General features: G+C 52.0%; 1 protein-coding gene across 1 annotated transcript; it reads right to left on the bottom strand.

Moving 5' to 3' along the window:
- Positions 1–3,509: 3,509 nt before the first annotated feature.
- LOC144676624 (muscarinic acetylcholine receptor M1-like) lies at positions 3,510–23,979 on the bottom strand. Its single transcript, XM_078537000.1, has 2 exons — positions 23,851–23,979; positions 3,510–5,181 (listed from the first exon to the last, which is right to left on the bottom strand). The coding sequence occupies exon 2, from the start codon at positions 5,143–5,145 to the stop codon at positions 3,568–3,570; it is 1,578 nt and encodes a 525-aa protein (XP_078393126.1). The 5' UTR covers positions 5,146–5,181; positions 23,851–23,979; the 3' UTR covers positions 3,510–3,567.
- Positions 23,980–24,886: the final 907 nt, after the last annotated feature.

A 24,886-nucleotide genomic window follows, 5' to 3' on the forward strand; every position in this document is an offset into this window, starting at 1 on the left:
CCCCGAGAGACAGGGGACCCAGAGTCTGTGGGACTGAACCCCGAGAGACAGGGGAACCAGCGTCTGTGGGACTGAACCCCGAGAGACAGGGGGGGAACCAGCGTCTGTGGGACTGAACCCCGAGAGACAGGGGAACCAGAGTCTGTGGGACTGAACCCCGAGAGAGAGTGGGGGAACCAGAGCCTGTGGGACTGAACCCCGAGAGACAGGAGAACCAGAGTCTGTGGGACTGAACCCCGAGAGACAGGGGAACCAGAGTCTGTGGGACTGAACCCCGAGAGACAAGGGAACCAGAGTCTGTGGGACTGAACCCCGAGAGACAAGGGGAACCAGAGTCTGTGGGACTGAACCCCGAGAGACAGGGGAACCAGAGTCTGTGGGACTGAACCCCGAGAGACAGGGGAACCAGCGTCTGTGGGACTGAACCCCGAGAGACAGGGGAACCAGAGTCTGTGGGACTGAACCCCGAGAGACAGGGGAACCAGCGTCTGTGGGACTGAACCCCGAGAGACAGGGGAACCAGCGTCTGTGGGACTGAACCCCGAGAGACGGGACCCGGAGTCTGTGGGACTGAACCCCGAGAGACAGGAGAACCAGAGCCTGTGGGACTGAACCCCGAGAGACAGGGGAACCAGAGTCTGTGGGACTGAACCCCGAGAGACAGGGGAACCAGAGTCTGTGGGACTGAACCCCGAGAGACAGGGGGGGGAACCAGAGTCTGTGGGACTGAACCCCGAGAGACAGGGGGGGAACCAGAGTCTGTGGGACTGAACCCCGAGAGACAGGGGGGGAACCAGAGCCTGTGGGACTGAACCCCGAGAGACAGGGGGGGAACCAGAGTCTGTGGGACTGAACCCCGAGAGACAGGGGGGGAACCAGAGCCTGTGGGACTGAACCCCGAGAGACAGGGGGGGAACCAGAGTCTGTGGGACTGAACCCCGAGAGACAGGGGGGGAACCAGAGTCTGTGGGACTGAACCCCGAGAGACAGGGGAACCAGAGTCTGTGGGACTGAACCCCGAGAGACAGGGGGGGAACCAGAGCCTGTGGGACTGAACCCCGAGAGACAGGGGGGGGAACCAGAGTCTGTGGGACTGAACCCCGAGAGACAGGGGGGGAACCAGAGTCTGTGGGACTGAACCCCGAGAGACAGGGGGGGAACCAGAGTCTGTGGGACTGAACCCCGAGAGACAGGGGAACCAGAGTCTGTGGGACTGAACCCCGAGAGACAGGGGGGGAACCAGAGCCTGTGGGACTGAACCCCGAGAGACAGGGGGGGAACCAGAGTCTGTGGGACTGAACCCCGAGAGACAGGGGGGGGAACCAGAGCCTGTGGGACTGAACCCCGAGAGACAGGGGGGGGAACCAGAGTCTGTGGGACTGAACCCCAAGAGACAGGGGAACCAGAGTCTGTGGGACTGAACCCCGAGAGACAGGGGGGGGAACCAGAGTCTGATTGTGACTCAATACTTTCGACTCAGGATCAGGGCTGTTGAATCTGAAGGTAATAATATCATTTATTTTCCTATTTGAGATGTTTTATTGAGCCGTGTTAGAGCATTTGTTTGAAAATAAGAGTCCCTTATCTTCAACTCATCCTGTTTTCCAGTTCACAAAAGGCAGGGCTATTGAGTATTAATGGAGGTCAAATAAAATGGAGTCCTGGTAAATAAAATATTTTTAATTCGTTTGTGTTATGTAGGCATCATTGCCTAGGTCAACATTTATTGCCCATCCCTAATTGCCCCTTGAGAAGGTGGGGGTGAGCTGCCTTCTTGAGCCGCTGCAGTCCATGTGGTGTAGGTATACCCACCGTGCTGTTAGGGAGGGAGTTCCAGGATTTTGACCCAGAGACAGTGAAGGAACGGCCGATATATTTCCAAGTCAGGATGGTGAGTTACTTGGAAGGGAATTTCCAGGTGGTGGTGTTCCCATGTGTCTACTGACCTTGTCCTTCTGGATGGTAGCGGTCGTGGGTTTGGAAGATGCTGTTGGAGGAGCATTAAATGACCTTGCTGTGTGTAAATTGGCTGCTGTGTTTCCTACATTACAACAATGACTATACTGGAAAAAAAAAAGGGTCCTTCACTGTGTGTGAAACACTTTGGGACATCCTGAGGTGGTGACAGGAGCTGGAGAGATTGGAGCCCTTTATGAAACCAAGCTGGTAATGGTAGGAAGAAAAATAGTCAGTGAAATTGGAAAGCTGAGAGAACAGCTTCAAATAGGGTCAAAATACAGAAAAACGTTAGACAGGCAAATTGAAAGGCCCTCTCCCTGAATGCATGTAGCATTCGCAGCAAGATAGATGAATTGACGGCACACGTAGAAATAAATGAATAGACCTAATTCCCATTCTGGTGATGTGGCTGCAGTGACCAAGGCTGGGAACTGAATGTTCAAGGCTATTTGACATTTAGGAAGGATAAGCGAAAAGGTAAAGGATGGGGAGTAATGCTGTTAATAAACACTGAGACCTGAAGGTTTGTGAAATTAATTCTTGGGATGGAGGGGTTGTCCTGTGGGGAACGATTAAATAGCCTGGGCCTACTTCTCTGGAGTTTGGAAGAATGAGAGGTGACCTCATTGAAACTTACACAATTCTGACTGGGTTTGACAGGGTGGATACAGGGAGGGTGAGCCCCCCTGGCTGCGGGGGTCTGGAACCAGGGGACACAGTCTCCGAGAAAGGGGCAGGTCATTTAGGACTGAGATGAGGAGGAATTTCTTCACTCAGAGGGAGGTGAATCTTTGGAATTCTCTACACCAGAGGCTGTGGAGGATCAATCACTGAGTATGTTCAAGACTGAGATCGATAGATTTCTACATATCAAAAACACCAAGGGATACGGGGATAGTGCAGGGAAGATGGTGTTGCAGTAGATGATCAGCCATGACGCAGTGAAATAGTAGAGCTGGCTCGAGGGGCCGAATAGCCTACTCCTGTTTCTTATGTTCTTTCCTTGGTAATGCAGATGGCTTTAGGATGAATTCGAGAGGATTTGGAAAAGTCTTACTCCAGGACCCTCAAAAATAAAACACAGAAAGGACAGGCACTATGTCTAAAAGATGAGCAAAAAACACCCGAGCCCTCCAACTTGTGTCATGGTACTGTGGGATCTTGCTGTGCGCAAATTGGTCACACCGCTACCTGCCTGACAGTGAGCGCGCTTGAGAAAACCGGTTTGTTTATTACTTGTGAAGTGCCTTGGAACTGTCCTTGAACAGAAGGAGGCCATTCAGCCCCTCGGGCCTGTCCCGCTGCTATTCAATGCTCAGGATGCGACACTGTGTAAAGTGTAGGTTTGTTCTGGTTGGGGGAGACGAATTGCAGTCTCGTCTCCGAGCACCAATCTTGAGCCCCCCCCACCTGCAGGTTGGGTCCTTACAAAATGGGGCCAATGAGCCTTGGCTGGCACAGAGTCAGGCCCTGCCCTCTGGGAGCTAGTCTGTGTATCCCCCTCTCTTCCCCCCCACCCCCCACCGCACCCTGAGAGGACTGGGAGATACACCAAGGATCCATCGACATCGTAGTCCCGGAATTCCAGACTGGGGGATGGTGAGCCTCCTAGGAGGGGGCAGCTTGTCTTGCCGGAAGTTTCAGTGTCCATTTCCCATTGCCCCAGCGGCACAATAGGAGCGTCTTGAAGGTGATACGGAACTCCCTGTTGCACAGGGCGTAGCACATGGGATTAACGGTGCTGTTAATATAGCAGAGCCAGTATCCCAACTGCCAGAGGCCCATGGGAACGCAGTCATTGCAAAACACCGACACCAGCACCATGATGTTGTACGGAGACCAGGTGACTATAAAGGCCAGCAAAATGGCGGACAGCGTTTTTGCCGCTTTCTTCTCCTTGATGATGATCCTCTTTCTGTGCACCAGGCGATTCTTGGCCTTGTGACTGGCCAATGAGAGGGAGGTGGAAGGCGCTCTCTCGGGCTGTAATAGTTGCCTGTGCTCCCTGGATGAGTCCCTGCCTGGCCTGGTCACCAGCCCGGGTTTAGGGAAGCTGAGCTGCCCCAGCTCCAGTTCTTGCCCCGAGCGACCGTCTGTCCTAACGGAGACGGCGCCATCCTTGGCGTGGGTGGGCCTGGTTTTCTGCCGGCCGGGTTCGGTTCCAGCCGCCTGTCTCTGCAGGCAGCAGAGCGATGGCGCTGCCCTCGAGTCTGCCTCACCGACGGGATCCAGCGGCCCGGCATCGTTGGAGCTCGCGCGGCTGCTGTCGTCCGGAACCAGCTCCAACTTGAGCTGGGGCTCGCCACCCTCATCGGAGAGTCGCTGAGGCCCTCGGGAAGGCCAGGCCCTCCTGCAGCTGCCAGTGCCACTCTGGATCCCCGCGGGATTCTTGGTCCAGTTGTTGCCGGTACCCTGGAGGGTAGCCAGCCCCTTGGTGTGCTGCTTGGTCTCACTGTAGATGCGCCAGTACAGGATGGTCATGATGGTGACGGGCAGGTAGAAGGCGGCAATGGCGGTGCCGAAGGTGATGGCGGGCTCGGAGAGGAATTGGATAGCGCACCTCCCTGGCTTCACTGTCCGCTGGCCCACAATGTACTGCCAGAGCAAGATGGCTGGAGCCCAGAGGAGGACGGAGATACCCCAGGCGAGAACGATCATGACGACGGCTCTTCTTGGTGTCCGCTTTGCCCTGTAGGTCAGTGGGCGAGTGACGGAGAAATAGCGGTCAAAACTGATCACCAGGAGATTCATGACGGACGCGTTGCTGGCAACATAATCCAAGGCCAGCCAGATGTCACAGGCTACAGGACCCAAGACCCAGCGGCCCAGGATGATGTAGGTGCTATAAAGGTTCATGGACATTATGCCAATGATCAAGTCTGCGCAGGCCAAGCTCAGGAGAAAATAGTTATTCACCGTCTTCAGCTGCCGGTTGAATCTGAAGGACAGAACCACCAGGATGTTGCCGGTGACGGTCACCAAGGACAAGCTTCCTGTCACCAGGGTGATCACCACAACCTCCCAGACTCTGTGGCCAGCCAGTGGATGGTCGCTGGAGTTCCCCAGAGAGAATGCCCACTGCACAGTGACGGCCGAGAGGTTCATGTCCACAGGTGAGCCGTGCTGACCATTTTCAAGGAAAGCCCTCTGCTGACCCATCCATCTTCCCAGTGTCTGAACGCTCATGTTCCAGTGCTTGAGAGATCACTCTGCACTCATAGCCTGAAAAAAAGGGAATCAATTCCTCGTTACTCAATGCGCTCGGACATCAATCTCTGCACACTCTACCAAAAGCTACACCACATTTTTCTCCACTCTTTTTTTCAGGAAGATTTCCCTCATTGGGACATGTTTTCATGTAAGAAAAGATCACCCTATAACATCAGAAACTTGATCCACACAATCCAGTTCAGCTCTGCCTGTGTCAGTGCTGAGGGAGCGCCGCACTGTCGGAGGGTCAGTGCTGAGGGAGTGCCGCACTGTCAGAGGGTCAGTGCTGAGGGAGTGCCGCACTGTCGGAGGGTCAGTGCTGAAGGAGAGCCGCACTGTCGGAGGGTCAGTGCTGAGGGAGCGCCTCACTGTCGGAGGGTTAGTGCTGAGGGAGCGCCGCACTGTCAGAGGGTCAGTGCTGAGGGAGCGCCGCACTGTCAGAGGGTCAGTGCTGAGGGAGCGCCACACTGTCGGAGGGTCAGTGCTGAGGGAGCGCCACACTGTCGGAGGGTCAGTGCTGAGGGAGCACCGCACTGTTGGAGGGTCAGTGCTGAGGGAGGGTCGCACTGTCAGAGGATCAGTGCTGAGGGAGCGCCGCACTGTCGGAGGGTCAGTACTGAGGGAGTGCTGCACTGTCGGAGGGTCAGTGCTGAGGAAACACTGCCTGAAGGACTGGAATTGAGATAAGCTGCAGTTTGAGTATAAACACCTTGTGATGTTAATTTTTCACCATGTTATAATTTTGTTTCCTAATACATCATGTGTCTTTGAATTGGGTGGTGTTGATGATGATGATCTTTACAATGTGATATTTGATCAGAAGTCATACAGTAAACTCTGTAGCAATGTTTACCGAGACCATTCAACACATGAGGTTCCGTCTCCAGGAATTAATGACTCATCTCCCAGGAGCAGTAAATTTCTGTAAAGCAGGAGGAGGCCATTCAGCTCCTCAAACCTGTTACACAGGAACTGAAGGAGGCCATTCAGCCCCTCAAACCTGTTACACAGGAACTGAAGGAGGCCATTCAGCCCCTCAAACCTGTTACACAAGAACTGAAGGAGGCCATTCAGCCCCTCGAACATTCACACAAGAACCAGACGAGGCCATTCAGCCCCTCGAACATTCACACAGGAACCAGACGAGGCCATTCAGCCCCTTGAACATTCACACAGGAACCAGACGAGGCCATTCAGCCCCTGGCTCCACCATTCAATTAAACCATGGTTTATATTTTCTCTCAATCCAACTCACCTCCTGTAGTCCTTGATACTCATACTCAACAAAAACTTAGCCCAGGAGGCCATTCAGCCCATCAAGCCTGTGCTGGCCCTTTGAAAGATCTATCCAATTAGTCCCACTCCCCCTCCCCGCTCTCTCTCCCCCACAGTCCCGCAAATTTCTCCTTTTCGAGTATTTATCCAATTCTCTTTTGAAAGTTCCTATTGAATCTGCTTCCACCGCCCTTTCAGGCAGCGCCTTCCAGATCACAACAACTCACTGTGTCAAAAAAAAACATTCTCCTCATCTCCCCCTCTGGCTCTTTTCCCGATTCTCTTCAATCTGTGTCCCTCTGGTTACCGACCCTCCTGCCACTGGAAACAGTTTCTCCTTATTCACTCGATCCAAACCCTTCCTGATTTTGAACGCCTCGATTCAATCTCCCCCTTAACCTTCTCTGCTCTAAGGAGAACAATCCCAGCTTCTCCCAGTCTCTCCACATGAACTGAGGTCCCCTCATCCCTGGGAACGTTCTAGAAAATCTCCCTCCGCACCCTCTCCGAGACCTTGACATCCTTCCTAAAGTGTGGGGCCCAGAATTGGACAGGATCCTCCCGCTGGGTTAATGAAGAATTCCACATCACTATTTTAATAAAACCATGGACCTTACTCTTTAACCACCATCTTGATTTGTCAATGTTAGAGGCATTAATAAAAATTGTACCTTCTCCATTTTTTCGGTCAATCAGTATTTTGGGTTGAACATGGTACGAGGGTAGTGGGGGGGGTGAAGAGCTATTTGACTGAGCGGAGCGGTAAGGGGGTCATGAGATGAGACCTCCGGCAGTCTGTCCAATAGGAGTTGGGACCCTGGGATTGTACAAAGGTTGATGGTCAGTGTGTTTACAGTTGCTGTGTTCCTCCCCATGACAACATTCAAACTGAGATAGCTCAGAGCTCCTCTTTTAGAGTTGGAGCAAGAACTTGCTTCTCAACAGCACCTTTCAACACCCTGAGATGTCCCAAAGTGAAGTGTAGATTCAGGAAGCACAGCAAGATCCCACAAACAGCAATGTGATAATGACCCAGATCATCTGTTTTTAGTGATGTTGGTTGAGGGATAAATATTGGCCCCAGGACACCGGGGAGAACTCCCCCCTGCTCTTCTTCCAATAGTGGCCGCGGGATCTTTTACCCCCACCCGAGAGGGCAGACGGGGCCTTGGTTTAATGTCTCATCCTGAAAGACGGCACCTCCGACAGTGCGGCGCTTCCTCAGCACTAACCCTCCGACAGCGCGGCGCTCCCTCAGCACTGACCCTCTGACAGCGCGGCGCTCCCTCAGCACTGACCCTCCGACAGCGCGGCGCTCCCTCAGCACTGACCCTCCGACAGCGCGGCGCTCCCTCAGTACTGACCCTCCGACAGTGCAGCACTCCCTCAGCACTGACCCTCCGACGGTGCGGCGCTCCCTCAGCACTGACCCTCCGACAGTGCGGCGCTCCCTCAGCACTGACCCTCCGACAGTGCGCCGCTCCCTCAGCACTGACCCTCCAACAGTGCGGCGCTCCCTCAGCACTGACCCTCCGACAGTGCGGCGCTCCCTCAGTACTGACCCTCCGACAGTGCGGCGCTCCCTCAGCACTGACCCTCCGACAGTGCGCCGCTCCCTCAGCACTGACCCTCCAACAGTGCGGCGCTCCCTCAGCACTGACCCTCCGACAGTGCGCCGCTCCCTCAGTACTGACCCTCCAACAGTGCGGCGCTCCCTCAGCACTGACCCTCCGACAGTGCGCCGCTCCCTCAGCACTGACCCTCCAACAGTGCGGCGCTCCCTCAGCACTGACCCTCTGACAGTGCGGCGCTCCCTCAGTACTGACCCTCCGACAGTGCGGCGCTCCCTCAGCACTGACCCTCTGACAGTGCGGCGCTCCCTCAGTACTGACCCTCCGACAGTGCGGCGCTCCCTCAGCACTGACCCTCCGACAGTGCGGCGCTCCCTCAGCGCTGACCCTCCAACAGTGCGGCACTCCCTCAGTATCTCAACCTGGATTCCCTGCTGACTCAGCTGAGAGTTTGTGAATCGAATGACTGTTTGTAGGTTGGCTTCAGTTGAGGCTAAGCCCCTGGTTAGTGACTGATGAAACTGGCGGCTGTGAATTTACCAGTGTTTGTGTTTGTCTGTAATTTATGAGCCTGTGGTTTCATCACCATCCCATGATCCTGGATAAGTCACTATTATCAGGACAGCTGGCTGTAAGCCTCCCTATTCCTGCTGGTTTCTGATTCCCCCTGGCTGTCACCATGACACTTAGCAGAACACAGTTTATTCATGGTTCTCCCAATGGAGATTCTCCACAGAATCATGTAGGTGGAGTTTGAGTTTGGAGAATGTACCACTTGCTCAGCACTGACTCCCCAGTGCACTGTGCTGCTCTGCTCCTGTCCTCTGGGCAGCTACTGGGGTCTGGTCACATTTCGATTGCAACTCGGTTGAGGATCGATGATCCCGAAGGCTGACTGCAGCCTTTCCAGCTGCATTTCAAGGTGTGGGCACCGTATCACTCTTCAAGGCAATACACCTGCACCCAACTGCTGTCAATATTTGGTTAACCCTCCTTAAACCATTTGCCACATCACTGCTTCCTGGGCTGATGTCACCTCAGATAGTCCCATCTGCCTGAGTCCCAGGCTTGAGACGAAGCGGGTTATTTCTTCCCAAACAATTCCTCGTTGGTTTGGGGTGGGCAGACAGAGGGACCGGGTTATTTCCCATTGTTCGTCTTTCTAGATAAATGAACAAACTTCCAAATGCATCCCAGAGCAGATCGGTGTGAGATGATGCATTATATACAATGAAATGAGGAGGCCTTATCCTGCTTGGAACCTCAGTCTCGAAGTTGGGTGGAGGGTCCTGGGGGTGGTGTGTGTGTTGTTACCCTTCACACAGGGAGCCCGAGTTGCTGAGCTAATCTGCACTTTTTCCATGCACGTTGCTATGGGTATTGATGGTAGAGGCTCTAATTTCTATCCAACACACGGCTGACCAGGAATCTCTCCCACTCTTTCCACCTGCCATTGGCATGTTGGAAGGGTTTGCAGGTTAATTCTCACCCTGATTGTCCGCGTTATGAACATAGACTCATAGAGGTCCACAGCACAAAGGCCCTTCAGCCCATTGTGTCAAACAAATACCTAACTATTCTAAGATAAAAGCAAAAAACTGCGGATGCTGGAAATCCAAAACAAAAATAAAAATACCTGGAAAAACTCAGCAGGTCTGACAGCATCTGCGGAGAGGAACACAGTTAACGTTTCGAGTCCTTATGACCCTTCAACAGAACTAACTAAAAATAGAAAAGAGGTGAAATATAAGCTGGTTTAAGGGGGGGGTGGGACAGGTAGAGCTGGATAGAGGGCCAGTGATAGGTGGAGATAACCAAAAGATGTCAGACAAAAGGGCAAAGAGGTGTTGAAGGTGGTGATATTATCTAAGGAATGTGCTAATTCAGGGTAGAAAGCAGGATGAGCAAGGTACAGATAGCCCTAGTTGGGGTGGGGTGGGGAGAAGGGATCGAAATAGGCTAAAAGGTAAAGATATAACAATGGATGGAAATACATTTAAAAATAATGGAAATAGGTGGGAAAAGAAAAATCTATATAAATTATTGGAATAAAAAGGGGGATGGGAAAGGGGGTGGGGATGGAGCAGAGAGTTCATGATCTAAAGTTGTTGAATTCAATATTCAGTCTGGAAGGCTGTAAAGTGCCTAGTCGGAAGATGAGGTGCTGTTCCTCCAGTTTGCGTTGAGCTTCACTGGAACAATGCAGCAAGCCAAGGACGGACATGTGGGCATGAGAGCAGGGTGGAGTGTTAAAATGGCAAGCGACAGGGAGGTCTGGGTAATGCTTGCGGACAGACCGAAGGTGTTCCGCAAAGCGGTCACCCAGTCTGCGTTTGGTCTCTCCAATGTAGAGGAAACCGCATTGGGAGCAACGAATGCAGTAGACTAAATTGGGGGAAGTGCAAGTGAAATGCTGCTTCACTTGAAAGGAGTGTTTGGGCCCTTGGACAGTGAGGAGAGGGGAAGTGAAGGGGCAGGTGTTGCACCTACTGTGGTTGCATGGGAAGGTGCTGTGGGAGGGGGTTGAGGAGTAGGGGGTGATGGAGGAGTGGACCAGGGTGTCCCAGAGGGAACGATCCCTGCGGAATGCCGCCAGGGGGGGTGAAGGGAAGATGTGTTTGGTGGTGGCATTATGCTGGAGTTGGCGGAAATGGCAGAGGATGATCCTTTGAATGCGGAGGCTGGTGGGGTGATAAGTGAGGACAAGGGGGACCCTATCATGGTTCTGGGAAGGAGGAGAAGGCATGAGGGCGGATGCGCGGGAGATGGGTTGGACACGGTTGAGGGCCCTGTCAACCACCGTGGGTGGAAAACCTCGGTTAAGGAAGAAGGAGGACATGTCAGAGGAACTGTTTTTGAAGGTAGTGTCATCAGAACAGATGCGACGGAGGCGAAGGAACTGAGAGAATGGGATGGAGTCCTTACAGGAAGCAGGGTGTGAGGAGCTGTGGTCGAGGTAGCTGTGGGAGTCGGTAGGCTTGTAATGGATATTGGTGGACAGTCTATCACCAGAAATTGAGACAGAGAGGTCAAGGAAGGGAAGGGAAGTGTCAGAGATGGACCATGTGAAAATGATGGAGGGGTGGAAATTGGAAGCAAAATTAATAAATTTTTCCAGGTCCAGACGAGAGCATAAAGCAGCACCGAAGCAATCATCGATGTACCGGAGAAAGAGTTGTGGGAAGGGGCCAGAGTAGGACTGGAACAAGGAATGTTCCACATGCCCCATAAAGAGACAGGCATAGCTGGGGCCCATGCGGGTACCCATAGCCACACCTTTTATTTGGAGGAAGTGAGAGGAGTTTAAGGAGAAATTGTTCAGTGTGAGAACAAGTTCAGCCAGATGGAGGATAGTGGTGGATGGGGATTGTTCCGGCCTCTGTTTGAGAAAGAAGCGGAGAGCCCTCAGACCATCCCGGTGGGGGATGGAGGTGTAGTCCCACTACCTTAAGGGACCTGTGTAAATGCGCACCAAGGTCCCTCTGATCCTCAGTACTTCCCAGGGTCCTACCATTCATCGTGTATTCCTGTGCCTTGTTTGTCCTGCCCAAGTGCATCACCTCACACTTATCCGGATTGAATTCCATTTGCCACTGATCAGCCCATCTGACCAGCCCATCTAAATCCTCCTGTAATCTAAGGCTATCATCCTCACTATTTACCACCCCACCAATTTTCGTGTCATCTGCGAACTTAACTGATCTACATTCAAGTCTAAATCGTTTATATATACCACAAACAACAAGGGATCCAACACCGATCCCTGTGCAACCCCACTGGACACAGGCATCCAGTCACAAAACCACCCCTCAACCATCACCCTCTGCTTCCTGCCACTCAGCCAATTCTAGATCCAATTTGCCAAACTGCCTTGGATCCCATGGGCTCCTACCTTTGTTATCAGTCTCCCATGCAGGACCTTGTCAAAAGCCTTGCTGAAGTCCAAGTAGACCACATCAAATGCATCACCCTCATCTACGCACCTGGTCACCTCTTCGAAAAATTCAATCAAATTGGTCAGAAATGACCTCCCCTTAACAAAACCATGCTGACTGTCCTTGATTAACCCCTGCCTGTCCAAGTGTAGATTCATCCTGTCCCTCAGAATTGCTTCCAATAGTTTCCCCACCACTGAAGTTAGACTGACTGGCCAGTAGTTCCCTGGTTTATCCCTTCCTCCCTTCTTGAATAACTGTACCACACTGGCTGTCCTCCAGTCCTCCGGCACCTCTCCTGTGGCCAGAGAGGTATTGAAAATTATTGCCAGCGCCCCTATCATCTCCTCCTTTGCCTCACTCAACAGCCTGGGATACATTTCATCCGGGCCTGGAGATTTATCTACTTTTAAGCCTGCCAGACCACTTAGAACCTCCTCTCTTTCTATGCTAATTTCTTTAATTATATCACAGTCCTTCTGCCTGATTTCCATACCCACGTCGTCCCTCCCACTTGTGAACACTAACAATTCTTTTAGAACCCTACCTACATCTTCCAGCTCCACACACAAATTACCACTATGGTCCTTAATGGGCCCTACTCTTTCCCTAGTTATCCTCTTACTCTTAATGTACTTGTAAAATAACTTTGGATTTTCCTTTATTTAATGTCCTTGGCCATCGAAATCTGGATGGGATTTGAACCCAGAGCTTCTGACTCAAAGGCAGGGATGCTACCCACTTTGCCACAAGAGCTGTGATCTGGGGGAGACACATACACACATCAATAAGAATAGTCATACGGGTTAATACTTCCATTTTAAAAAGAGCTAACCAGGGATTAGACCTCATTCCTAAGGGATCAAATTGAAAAGCAGGGAAGCTGTGTGAACGAGTACAGAAGCTGGTTTAGATCACGCTTAGAGAGTCACAATGATCAGTTCTGGTCACTAGGTGGTCAAAAAGTAACAGGAGAAGATGCGGAAGAGATTGAGAAGGATGATACTGGAACGGAAAGGTTAGAACTATTGGGAAGGACTGAATAGGCTTGGATTCTTTCCAATGGAAAACAAACCAGGAAAATCCCGCTGATTGAAAGGTTACCTGGCAACAGGTATGAATAAGCTAAGTTGCCCTGTGGTCATATTCCCCATCCGTTGACATGTTACTGAGGCAGATGACACCGGTTTCAGAGCCAATGTAACACGATGGGCCCAGGCAGTCTCCTGTCACCTCAGCATCCTGAGGCCACACAACCTGATCCCAGTCACTTCTGAGTCTTCTCTTAGTGACTGTGAAGGGCCCGGCATTGCCAGAGATGGAACAGTGGGTGCAGAAACCAGGCTCCTCGGGGGACCTGTGAGGGATAAAGCTTCTGAATGAGTCTGTGCAGAAGTAATTTTATCTAACCTCGTGCTGTACCTGTCCTGGGAGTGTTTGATGGGGATGGTGTAGAGGGAGCTTTACTCTGTATCTAAACCCGTGCTGTACCTGTCCTGGGAGTGTTTGATGGGACAGTGTAGTGGGAGCTTTACTCTATATCTAACCCCGCGCTGTACCTGCCCTGGGAGTGTTGATGGGGACAGTGCAGAGGGAGCTTTACTCTGTATCTAACCCCGTGCTGTACCTGTCCTGGGAGTGTTTGATGGGGACGGTGTAGAGGGAGCTTTACTCTGTATCTAACCCCGTGCTGTACCTGTCCTGGGAGTGTTGATGGGGACAGTGTAGAGGGAGCTTTACTCTGTATCTAACCCCGTGCTGTACCTGCCCTGGGATTGTTGATGGGGACAGTGTAGAGGGAGCTTTACTCTGTATCTAACCCCGTGCTGTACCTGTCCTGGGAGTGTTTGATGGGGACAGTGTAGAGGGAGCTTTACTCTGTGTCTAACCCCGTGCTGTACCTGCCCTGGGAGTGTTTGATGGGGATGGTGTAGAGGGAGCTTTACTCTGTATCTAACCCCGTGCTGTACCTGCCCTGGGAGTGTTTGATGGGAACAGTGTAGAGGGAGCTTTACTCTGTATCTAACCCCGTGCTGTACCTGCCCTGGGAGTGTTGATGGGGACAGTGTAGAGGGAGCTTTACTCTGTATCTAACCCCGTGCTGTACCTGTCCTGGGAGTGTTTGATGGGGACAGTGTAGAGGGAGCTTTACTCTGTATCTAACCCCGTGCTGTACCTGTCCTGGGAGTGTTTGATGGGGACGGTGTAGAGGGAGCTTTACTCTGTGTCTAACCCCTTGCTGTACCTGTCCTGGGAGTGTTTGATGGGGACCGTGTAGAGGGAGCTTTGCTCTGTATCTAAACCCACAATCTCTGAGGATGAGCTGTGAATGGTGAGAAATCTTTATTTTCTAATCTCACTTGAGAGAAGAACAACATTATCATAAGATTTTATAACGAAAGCTGTAATTGTGGGTGATGGTGAGGCGTGTGGTCAGAGCATGGTGTACTGGGACTACGATGTCAGGTTACCGTGGTGTGGTTCTGCCTGCTGCCCTAAGCAGACGTCCACACAGTATTAACCGGTCATTGGGAATATGCTTTGTTGACCATTTCGTCCTCTGGGAGGCTGAGACTTGTTTTCACACAGCCACAATCTGGACCCTGGTCTTGGTCAGTGGAGGTCACCGATTGTCTCCTTCCTTTGTTTGCTGGTGAGAGCATGTTGTAAAGCTTAACCAGCGCTTTCCCCTCAGAGTAACGTACACTTCCTCCCAGGTAAAGGGGGTGGGCGCGGGTGGTGTTGATGCGGAGATGGGCATTGGGCAACTGTTTTATACATTGGCTCGTAGAAGCACAGCACCGGAGGAGGCCATTCAGCCCATAATACTTGTGCTGGCCCTTTGAAAGATCTATCCAATTAGTCCCACCACCCACACACACCCACCCCCCCACCCCACCCCACCTCTCTCCCCCCCACAGTCCTGCAAATTTCTCCTTTTCGAGTATTTATCCAATTCCCCCTTTTGAAAGTTCCTATTGAATCTGCTTCCACCGCCCTTTCAGGCAGCGCCTTCCAGATCACAACAACTCGCTGTGTAAAATAAACGTTTTCCTCATCTCCCCCTCTGGCTCTTTTCCCGATTCTCTTCAATCTGTGTCCCTCTGGTTACCGACCCTCCTGCCACTGGAAACAGTTTCTCCTTATTCACTCGATCCAAACCCTTCCTGATTTTGAACGCCTCGATTCAATCTCCCCCTTAACCTTCTCTGCTCTAAGGAGAACAATCCCAGCTTCTCCCAGTCTCTCCACATGAACTGAGGTCCCCTCATCCCTGGGAACGTTCTAGTAAATCTCCCTCCGCACCCTCTCCAAGACCTTGACATCCTTCCTAAAGTGTGGGGCCCAGAATTGGACAGGATCCTCCCGCTGGGGTCTAACCCGTGTTTGGAAAGGGTTTCACATCTCAGCCTTGTTTTTTTTCCCTCTATTAATACAGCCCACTGATACCCAATCATTTAATTCGCTCTGTGGCTTCCTTCCCTGTCATCCCCGATTCTGATATCTCCTCGGTATCCCCTGCACCATTATCTATCTCACTCAACTGGCCATCAGCACCAGGCAAGATCAAAGAGTGGCAGCTATTTGGGGCAATGTAAACATGCCGGACCTTGTGCCTAACGCCCATCCCACTGACGCCAAAGCAAAATGCACCTTATCGTGAGGCAGCAGCACTCAGGTTGGAGGGGAGAACTTTAGAGAGAGGCCCTAAATGGGGCTGACATCACATGAAGCTTGACTGGAGAGATTGCAAAGGGTGAAAATGGACGGAGAGTGGAAGGAGGCAAATTAACAGCTACAGCCAACCGGGGTTAGAATTCAGCTCCCCATGCCCCAGTGTCAGAGTTAGTACCGAGGGAGCGCCGCATGGTGAGAGGGTCAGTACTGAGGGAGCACCGCATGGTGGGAGGGTCAGTACTGAGGGAGCACCGCATGGTGGGAGGGTCAGTACCGTGGGAGCGCCACATGGTGGGAGGGTCAGTACTGAGGGAACGCCGCATGGTGGGAGGGTCAGTACTGAGGGAACACCGCACTGTCGGAGGATCAGTACCGTGGGAGTGCCGCATGGTGGGAGGTTCAGTGCTGAGGGAGCGCCACATGGTGGGAGGGTCAGTACTGAGGGAACGCCGCATGGTGGGAGGGACAGTACCGTGGGAACACCGCATAGTGTGAGGGTCAGTACTGAGCGAGCACCAAATGGTGGGAGGGTCAGTACTGAGGGAGCGCCGCACTGTCAGAGGGTCAGTGCTGAGGGAGCGCCTCACTGTCGGAGGGTCAGTACTGAGGGAGCGCTGTGTTGTGGGAGGGTCAGTGTTGAGGGAGAACCGCACTGTCGGAGGGTTGGTACTGAGGGAGAGCCGCACTGTCGGAGGGTCAGTGCTGAGGGAGCGCCGCACTGTCGGAGGGTCAGTGTTGAGGGAGCGCCGCACTGTCGGAGGGTCAGTGCTGAGGGAGCGCCGCACTGTCGGAGGGTCAGTACTGAGGGAGCGCCGCACTGTCGGAGGGTCAGTACTGAGGGAGTGCCGCACTGTCGGAGGGTCAGTGCTGAGGGAGCGCCGCACTGTCGGAGGGTCAGTACGGACAGAGCTTTGCCATGGTCTCCCTGGTATCCTGGGCCCAATACCATCACACAACCAACGTCACTGAAGCAGATCATCTGGGTCTTTTGTTCCGTTGCTTGTTGTGAGATCTTGCTGTGTGAAAGTTGGCTGCCTCGTTTCCCACATTGGAACATGATCCATGCCTCAAAGAAAGCAGTTGATTGGCTGTGAGTCACTTTGGGATGTGCTGGGAAGGTGAAAGGCACCTTAGACCCTGCTGTAGACGGTAGTGACAGGCAGCGGAGGGATCCGTGTTGCAGTGTAGTCTTACCATACCCCGCTTCAACATCGCGGCAAAGAAACAGACCTTCCATAACTGGCCCCATTGTCACTGCTCCTTCACTGTCAAACGCATTCCCCGTCTATCACTTCACTGTTCTCTGCTCTGCTATAACCACTTAGCACATGTTTAATTTAACAGACACAAGTTATTAGTACTGTGGGACACCCCATCCTGCCTCCTCCAGCCCCACCCCAACCCCTACCTTGGATTGAAGCAAAAGGAATTTAATCGTGTTGTGTGGCACTTACATCTGTGCTAAATAGATTCACATCTAGCAGCTCAAGACTGGGCATACATGAGGCTCTGGGGGCCACCAGCAGCAGCAGAACTGTACTCGAACACAATCTGTAACCTCATGGCCTGGCACATCCCCCACTCTACCATTACCATCAAGCCAGGGGATCAACCTGGTTTAATGAAGAGTACAGGAGGGCATGTCAGGAGCAGCACCTGACATACATAAAAATGAGGTGTCAACCTGGTGAAGCTATAACACAGGACTACTTGAGTGTCAAACAGCATAAGCAGCAAGTGATAGACAGGGCTAAGTGATCCCACAACCAACTGATCAGATCTAAGCTCTGCAGTCCTGCCACATCCAGTCGTGAATGGTGGTGGACAATTAAACAACTCACTGGAGGAGGAGGATCCCATCAATCGCAGCCTCTTCCTGAGGTTCCTTTTTTCACAGAGGGCAGTCTTCAGACAATTTGACTCATTCCAGGCAATGACCACCTCCAAAAAGAAACTATGTAACCATTACCATCACTGAATCCCCCACTATCAACATCCTGGGGGTTACCATTGACCAGAAACTGAACTGGACCAGCCATATAAATACTGTGGCTACAAGAGCAGGTCAGAGGCTGGGAATCCTGCAGTGAGTAACTCACCTCCTGACACCCCAAAGCCTGTCCACCATCTACAAGGCACAAGTCAGGAGTGTGATGGAATACTCCCCACTTGCCTGGATGAGTGCAGCTCCCACAACACTGAAGAAGCTCGACACCGTCCAGGACAAAGCAGCCCCGCTTGATTGGCACCCCATCCACAAACATTCACTCCCTCCACCACCGGCACACAGTAGCAGCAGTGTGTGTACCATCTACAAGATGCACTGCAGCAACTCACCAAGGCTCCTTAGACAGCACCTTCCAAACCCACGACCTCTACCATCTAGAAGGACAAGGGCAGCAGATAGATGGGAACACCACCACCTGGAAGTTCCCCTCCAAGTCACTCACCATCCTGACTTGGAAATATATCGGCCGTTCCTTCACTGTCACTGGGTCAAAATCCTGAAACTCCCTCCCTAACAGCACTGTGGGTGTACCTACACCACAGGGACTGCAGCGGCTCAAGAAGGCAGCTCACCACCACCTTCTCAAGGGGCAATTAGGGATGGGCAATAAATGCTGGGCCCCGGCCAGCGACACCCACAACCTGTGAGTGAATAAACATTGTTCAGCACTGTTGATGATCCATTTTCCAGAGTTAGATTGTTTCAGAATGAAAAGTGAAATAAAATCAATAATGAAGAATGAATTTGATTAGTGTCTCTGGGACCTCCAGAAATCTGTTTGATCGAGACTTACCAATACTTTGAAGATTACTAAGGGTCCTCGGATTGCTGCTGTGATTACAGTATGGACATTGAGTTTTATTTTCTGAAATGCTGAATAATGTTTCGCACAGGTACAGTTGCTCAACCAATATAAACAGGCTGGCAACTCACTGCTGTGCCAGGATTGCAGAGTCACTGCTCCCTCTGGCAGCTCTGCCCATGTGCTACCCACTCACAGCCCAGTTTTACATGAACCAGCTGGAACTGAATCATGGGTGCACAGGCAGAGCCCACTATTGTCTGCAAACCTCCCGAGCCTGAGCAGGAAAGATGTTCTGGAGAATGGTCACTTCTATCTCTGGTTTTGTCCGTTGTCAACCACCGCTTACTGGATCTCTCCCTCTCTCTCTCTCTCTCTCTCCCTCTCTCCTTTCTCTCTCCCCCTCTCCTCCCTCTCATCACTGAATGAACAAGTTGTAAGTTCAAGCCCCACTCCAGAAACTTCAATTCCATCATACAGGCTTACAATCCCAACATCAGTACTGAGGGAGCGCCGCACTGTCGGAGGGTCAGTACTGAGGGAGCGCCGCACTGTCGGAGGGTCAGTGCTGAGGGAGCGCCGCACTGTCGGAGAGTCAGTGCTGAGGGAGCACCGCACTGTCGGAGGGTCAGTGTTGAGGGAGTGCCGCACTGTCGGAGGGTCAGTGCTGAGGGAGTGCTGCACTGTCGGAGGGTCAGTGCTGAGGGAGCGCCGCGCTGTCGGAGGGTCAGTGCTGAGGGAGCGCCGCACTGTCGGAGGGTCAGTGCTGAGGGAGCGCCGCACTGTCGGAGGGTCAGTACTGAGGGAGCGCCGCACTGTCGGAGGGTCAGTACTGAGGGAGTGCCGCACTGTCGGAGGGTCAGTGCCGAGGGAGCGCCGCACTGTGCAAACTGCCATATTCCAGATGAACTTTTAGAGCTGGGGTGGTGGGGGGAGTTCTGCCTCTTGTTTTAGGATTAAATTCTCTCTCAAGCAAGATCATGAAAAACAGATGATCTGCACCATTGTCACATTGCTGTTTGTGGGATCTTGCTGTGCACAGATTGGCTGCTGTGTTTCCTACATGACAACAGTGAGCACAGTTGAGAAACCCATACTTCACTGGCTGTGAAACACTTTGGGATGCCCTGAGGCCATGCTGATGTCAGCCGGGAGTTTTTCTTGACGTGTTTACTGGTAATGTCGCCTCTTTAACCACCATTGAGGAAAAGGCAACTCCAGTAAGTTTGTGGTAACTTCGATGATGCTGAACCTTTGCTGCATGGCTGGAGTTGCCTGGAAACGCCTGGTTACTGTTGCCCAGCATCATTTACTCTTCACCTTCTGATCTGGCACAGGGAGCAGAGTTTTGCCGACTTGCGTGACAGAGCAGGGGGAAGATGTTTACCACTGCTTCAGGAAGTTGGTATAGAACTGCCCTTAGGGGAATAACACCAGTTTCAGGGTGTGGGACTTGTTCCCTGTGCACAAACCTCACCAAGGTGGGAAGGTTAGGGTTAGGAATTCTCATTTCTTATTGAATTTGTTGACTTAGAGCAGAGGTAGCAAATTCAATCCTCACTCTGTACTTTCTTAACATTGTTAAAGGATCGGGGGGGATTCTCACCGCTCTCTCGGTCACCCTCGCTGGAACATTCATGGATGGTCATCAGCTGAGGAGAGCCAAGGCCAAATACGTTAAAGTTGCTATATAAATGCAAGTTGCTATTGTTGCCCAACACTTTCTCTTTCGTTTTACTAAGCAGGATTTGGAACAAAGCAATCTGACAGCTAATTCCTCTGGCGCTGTTACTGGGTGAAAGAAAGCTGGGAGCAGTGATGAGGTTTGAACTTTAAAAGGCACAGGCAGCTCTATCTTCTCTCAATCTGACCCCGAAATGGGATAAGATTTCAAACAGATCTAGCAACTCAAGACTGGGCATCCATGAAGTGCTGTGGGCCACCAGCAGCAGCAGAATTGTACTCGAACACAATCTGTAACCTCATGGCCCAGCATATCCCCCACTCTACCATTAGCATCAAGCCAGGGGATCAACCCTGGTTCAATGAAGAGTGCAGGAGGGCATGTCAGGAGCAGTCCCAGGCATACCTAAAAATGAGGTGTCAACCTGGTGAAGCTATAACACAGGACTACTTGCATGTCAAACAGCATAAGCAGCAAGTGATAGACAGGGCTAAGCAATCCCATAACCAATGGATCAGATCTAAGCTCTGCAGTCCTGCCACATCCAGTCGTGAACGGTGTTGGACAATTAAACACCTCACTGGAGGAGGAGGCTCCACAAATATCCCCATCCTCAATGATGGAGGAGCCCAGCACATCCGTGCAAAAGATAAGGCTGAAGCATTCGCAACAATCTTGAAGTCCCCAGCATCACAGATGCCAGTCTGCAGCCAATTTGATTCACTCCACGTGATATCAAGAAACAGCTGAAGGCACTGGATACTGCAAAGGCTATGGGCCCTGACAATATTCCAGCAACAGTACTGAAGACTTGTGCTCCAGAACTTGCCGCACCCCTAGCCAAGTTGTTCCATTACAGTTACAACACTGGCATCTACCCGGCTATGTGGAAAATTGCCCAGGTATGTCCTGTACACAAAAAGCAGGACAAATCCAACCCGGCCAATTACCGCCCCATCAGTCTACTCTCGATCATCAGTAAAGTTAATGGAAGGGGTCATCAACTGTGCTATCAAGCGACACTTGCTTAGCAATAACCTGCTCACTGATGCTCAGTTTGGGTTCTGCCAGGGCCACTCAGCTCCTGACCTCATTACAACCTTGGTACAAATATGGACAAAAGAGCTGAACTCCCGAGGTGAGGTGGAGTGACTGCCCTTGACATCAAGGCAGCATTTGACCGAGTGTGGCATCAAGGAGCCCTAACAAAACTGGAGTCAATGGGAATCAGGGGAAAACTCTCCGCTGGTTGGAGTCATACCGAGCACAAAGGAAGATGGTTGTGGTTGTTGGAGGTCAGTCATCTCAGCTCCAGGACATCACTGCAGGAATTCCTCGGCCCAACCATCTTCAGCTACTTCATCAATGACCTTCCTTGGTCAGGAGTGGGGATTTTCGCTGATGATTGCACAATGTTCAGCACCATTCACAACTCCTCAGATACTGAAGCAGTCCATGTCCAAATGCAGCAAGACCTGGACAATATCCAGGCTTGGGCTGACAAGTGGCAAGTAGCATTAAGTGCCAGGCAATGACCATCTCCAACAAGAGAGAATCCAACCTTTGCCCCTTGATGTTCAATGGTATTACCATCACTGAATCCCCCACTATCAACATCCTGGGGGTTACCATTGACCAGAAACTGAACTGGACTAGCCATATAAGTACTGTGGCTACAAGAGCAGGTCAGAGGCTGGGAATCCTGTGGTGAGTAACTCACCTCCTGACTCCCCAAAGCCTGTCCACCATCTACAAGGCACAAGTCAGGAGTGTGATGGAACACTCCCCACTTGCCTGGATGAGTGCAGCTCCCACAACACTCAAGAAACTTGACACCGTCCAGGACAAAGCAGCCCCGCTTGATTGGCACCCCATCCACAAACATTCACTCCCTCCACCACCGACGCACAGTAGCAGCAGTGTGTGTACCATCTACAAGATGCACTGCAGCAACTCACCAAGGCTCCTTAGACAGCACCTTCCAAACCCACAACTACTACCATCTAGAAGGACAAGGGCAGCAGACACATGGGGAACACCACCACCTGGAAGTTCCCCTTCAAGTAACTCACCATCCTGACTTGGAAATATATCGGCCGTTCCTTCACTGTCGCTGGGTCAAAATCCTGGAACTCCCTCCCTAACAGCACGGTGGGTGTACCTACACCACATGGACTGCAGCGGCTCAAGAAGGCAGCTCACCACCACCTTCTCAAGGGGCAATTAGGGATGGGCAATAAATGCTGGCCCAGCCAGCGACACCCACACCCCGTGAATGAATTAAAAAAAGAGTGAAGCCAGGATTCCAACTCCTGATTACTATACGCCTGCCCCCAACACCCCATCCATCCTGCCTTACTGACTGGGAGGTGTGTGAGACTAGGTACCAGCCGAATGCTTGGTTGCAACCCAACCCACAGCCCATCAGTCCTGCTGTGACCTTACAGGCACATTACTGCTCAGGAGTGGACATGTCACTCGAATGAGGGACTGGACAGCTCCCAGGTCAGTATCACACTCTGTCCACCATCAGCCCCACTCGGGGCCCACAACAACCACAGCCTCCCTCCCCTTCTCCAAAACCTCTCATTGACCCTGGCACCGAGAAAGAGCGCAGCTCACCAGGCCACACTCAGCACCCGCAGCGGGAGAGCAGTGGGAACATTGCCCTGTTGCCATTCAGGCTATTGGCATCTTGGCACCATTACAGGGAGTGTTTGCTTTCTATGTCAGGGTTTTAAACTCACTGAACTGGATAGACTGGAAATCTGTCTCAGCCGTTATAAAAACACAGTGCTGCTTGGTCAGAGTTTAGCAAATGTTTGCGCTCCATCACATAACTTGGATATACCAGCCTAGGCTACCTGTCACCCCTCACATTTGATTTGAAAGGGCTGATCGTGGTCTCGTGATTCTTCAGTGTAAATACTCGGTCCAGTCTGACACCGAGCACTTTGCCTCAGTTCTGCTGCCCTTGGCCGCAAAATCACACTGAGTCCCGTCCACCCATCACCACCTGTGCCCACTGGACAACGCTGGCTCCCAGGCCAGCAATACCTCGATTTTAAAATTCGCATCTTTGTTTTCAAATCTTTCCTTGCCCCCCTCCCTATCTCAGTAACCTCCTCCAGCCCCTACAACCCTCCCTATCTCAGTAACCTCCTCCAGCCCCTACAACCCTCCCTATCTCTGTAACCTCCTCCAGCCCCTACAACCCTCCCTATCTCTGTAACCTCCTCCAGCCCCTACAACCCTCCCTATCACTGTAACCTCCTCCAGCCCCTACAACCCTCCCTATCTCTGTAACCTCCCCCAGCCACTACAACCCTCCCTATCTCCGTAACCTCCTCCAGCCCCTACAACCCTCCCTATCTCTGTAACCTCCTCCAGCCACTACAACCCTCCGAGATCTCTGGGCTCCTCCAATTCCAGCCTCTTGACCATCCCCTGATTCCCATCGCTCCACCGTTGGCGGCCGTGCCTTCAGCTGCCTGGGGCCCTGAGCTCTGGAATTCTCTCTCTAAACCTCCCTCACTCTCTCTTTCACTCTCTCTCTCGCTCCTCCTTTAAGACGCTCCTTAAAACCAGCCTCTTTGACCGAGCGTTTTGTCACCTGTCCCTAATATCTCCTTATGCGGGTTGAATTCTGTCTGACTGACGTTCCTGTGAAGTGTCTCAGGTACATTTTACTGAGTTAAGGACTCTAGATAAATGCGCAATCATGTTACCTGCAGAATTGAATCTCCATTCGCAGGACACAGTCTGGGTGATGAGGATGTTGGGGGTATGTTGGTGCAGGGAGACTTTGCACAGCTGATCACTGAGTGCATCCTCGTATGTTCATCAGGATGGCTCCACTGTCCCAGAGCTTTGAGGGCAGACAAACTACTGCCGAATTTACATTCAACTCCAGTTCCTTCAGCAGGTTGGCAGCAAAATGTGCTGGGTGGGGCTCCCTGTAACTTCATTCACTCCTTATAGCTTCATTCCAAACGAGCAACTAGGAATTTCACAAATTCAATTTTAGAAAACTATACGGGAGAGGGAGCAGTCTGACACACACTGACACACATACACACACTGACACACATACACCCGCACACACACACACTGACACACATACACCCGCACACACACACACTGACACACATACACCCGCACACACACACACTGACACACATACACCCGCACACACACACACTGACACACATACACCCGCACACACACACACTGACACACATACACCCGCACACACACACACTGACACACATACACCCGCACACACACACACACTGACACACATACACCCGCACACACACACACTGACACACATACACCCGCACACACACACACTGACACACATACACCCGCACACACACACACTGACACACATACACCCGCACGCACACACACTGACACACATACACCCGCACGCACACACACTGACACACATACACCCGCACACACACACACTGACACACATACAGCCGCACACACATACACCCGCACACATACACACTGACACACACTGACACACATACACCCGCACACACACACACTGACACACACTGACGCACATACACCCGCACACACACCCGCACACACACACACTGACACACATACACCCACACTGACACACATACACCCGCACACACACACTGACACACACTGACACACATACACCCGCACACACACACTGACACACACTGACACACATACACCCGCACATACACACATTGACACACACTGACACACATACACCCG

The sequence above is a fragment of the Cetorhinus maximus genome, unplaced genomic scaffold (assembly GCF_964194155.1).
Source record: "Cetorhinus maximus unplaced genomic scaffold, sCetMax3.hap1.1 HAP1_SCAFFOLD_1756, whole genome shotgun sequence".
NCBI classification, from domain to species: domain Eukaryota; kingdom Metazoa; phylum Chordata; class Chondrichthyes; order Lamniformes; family Cetorhinidae; genus Cetorhinus; species Cetorhinus maximus.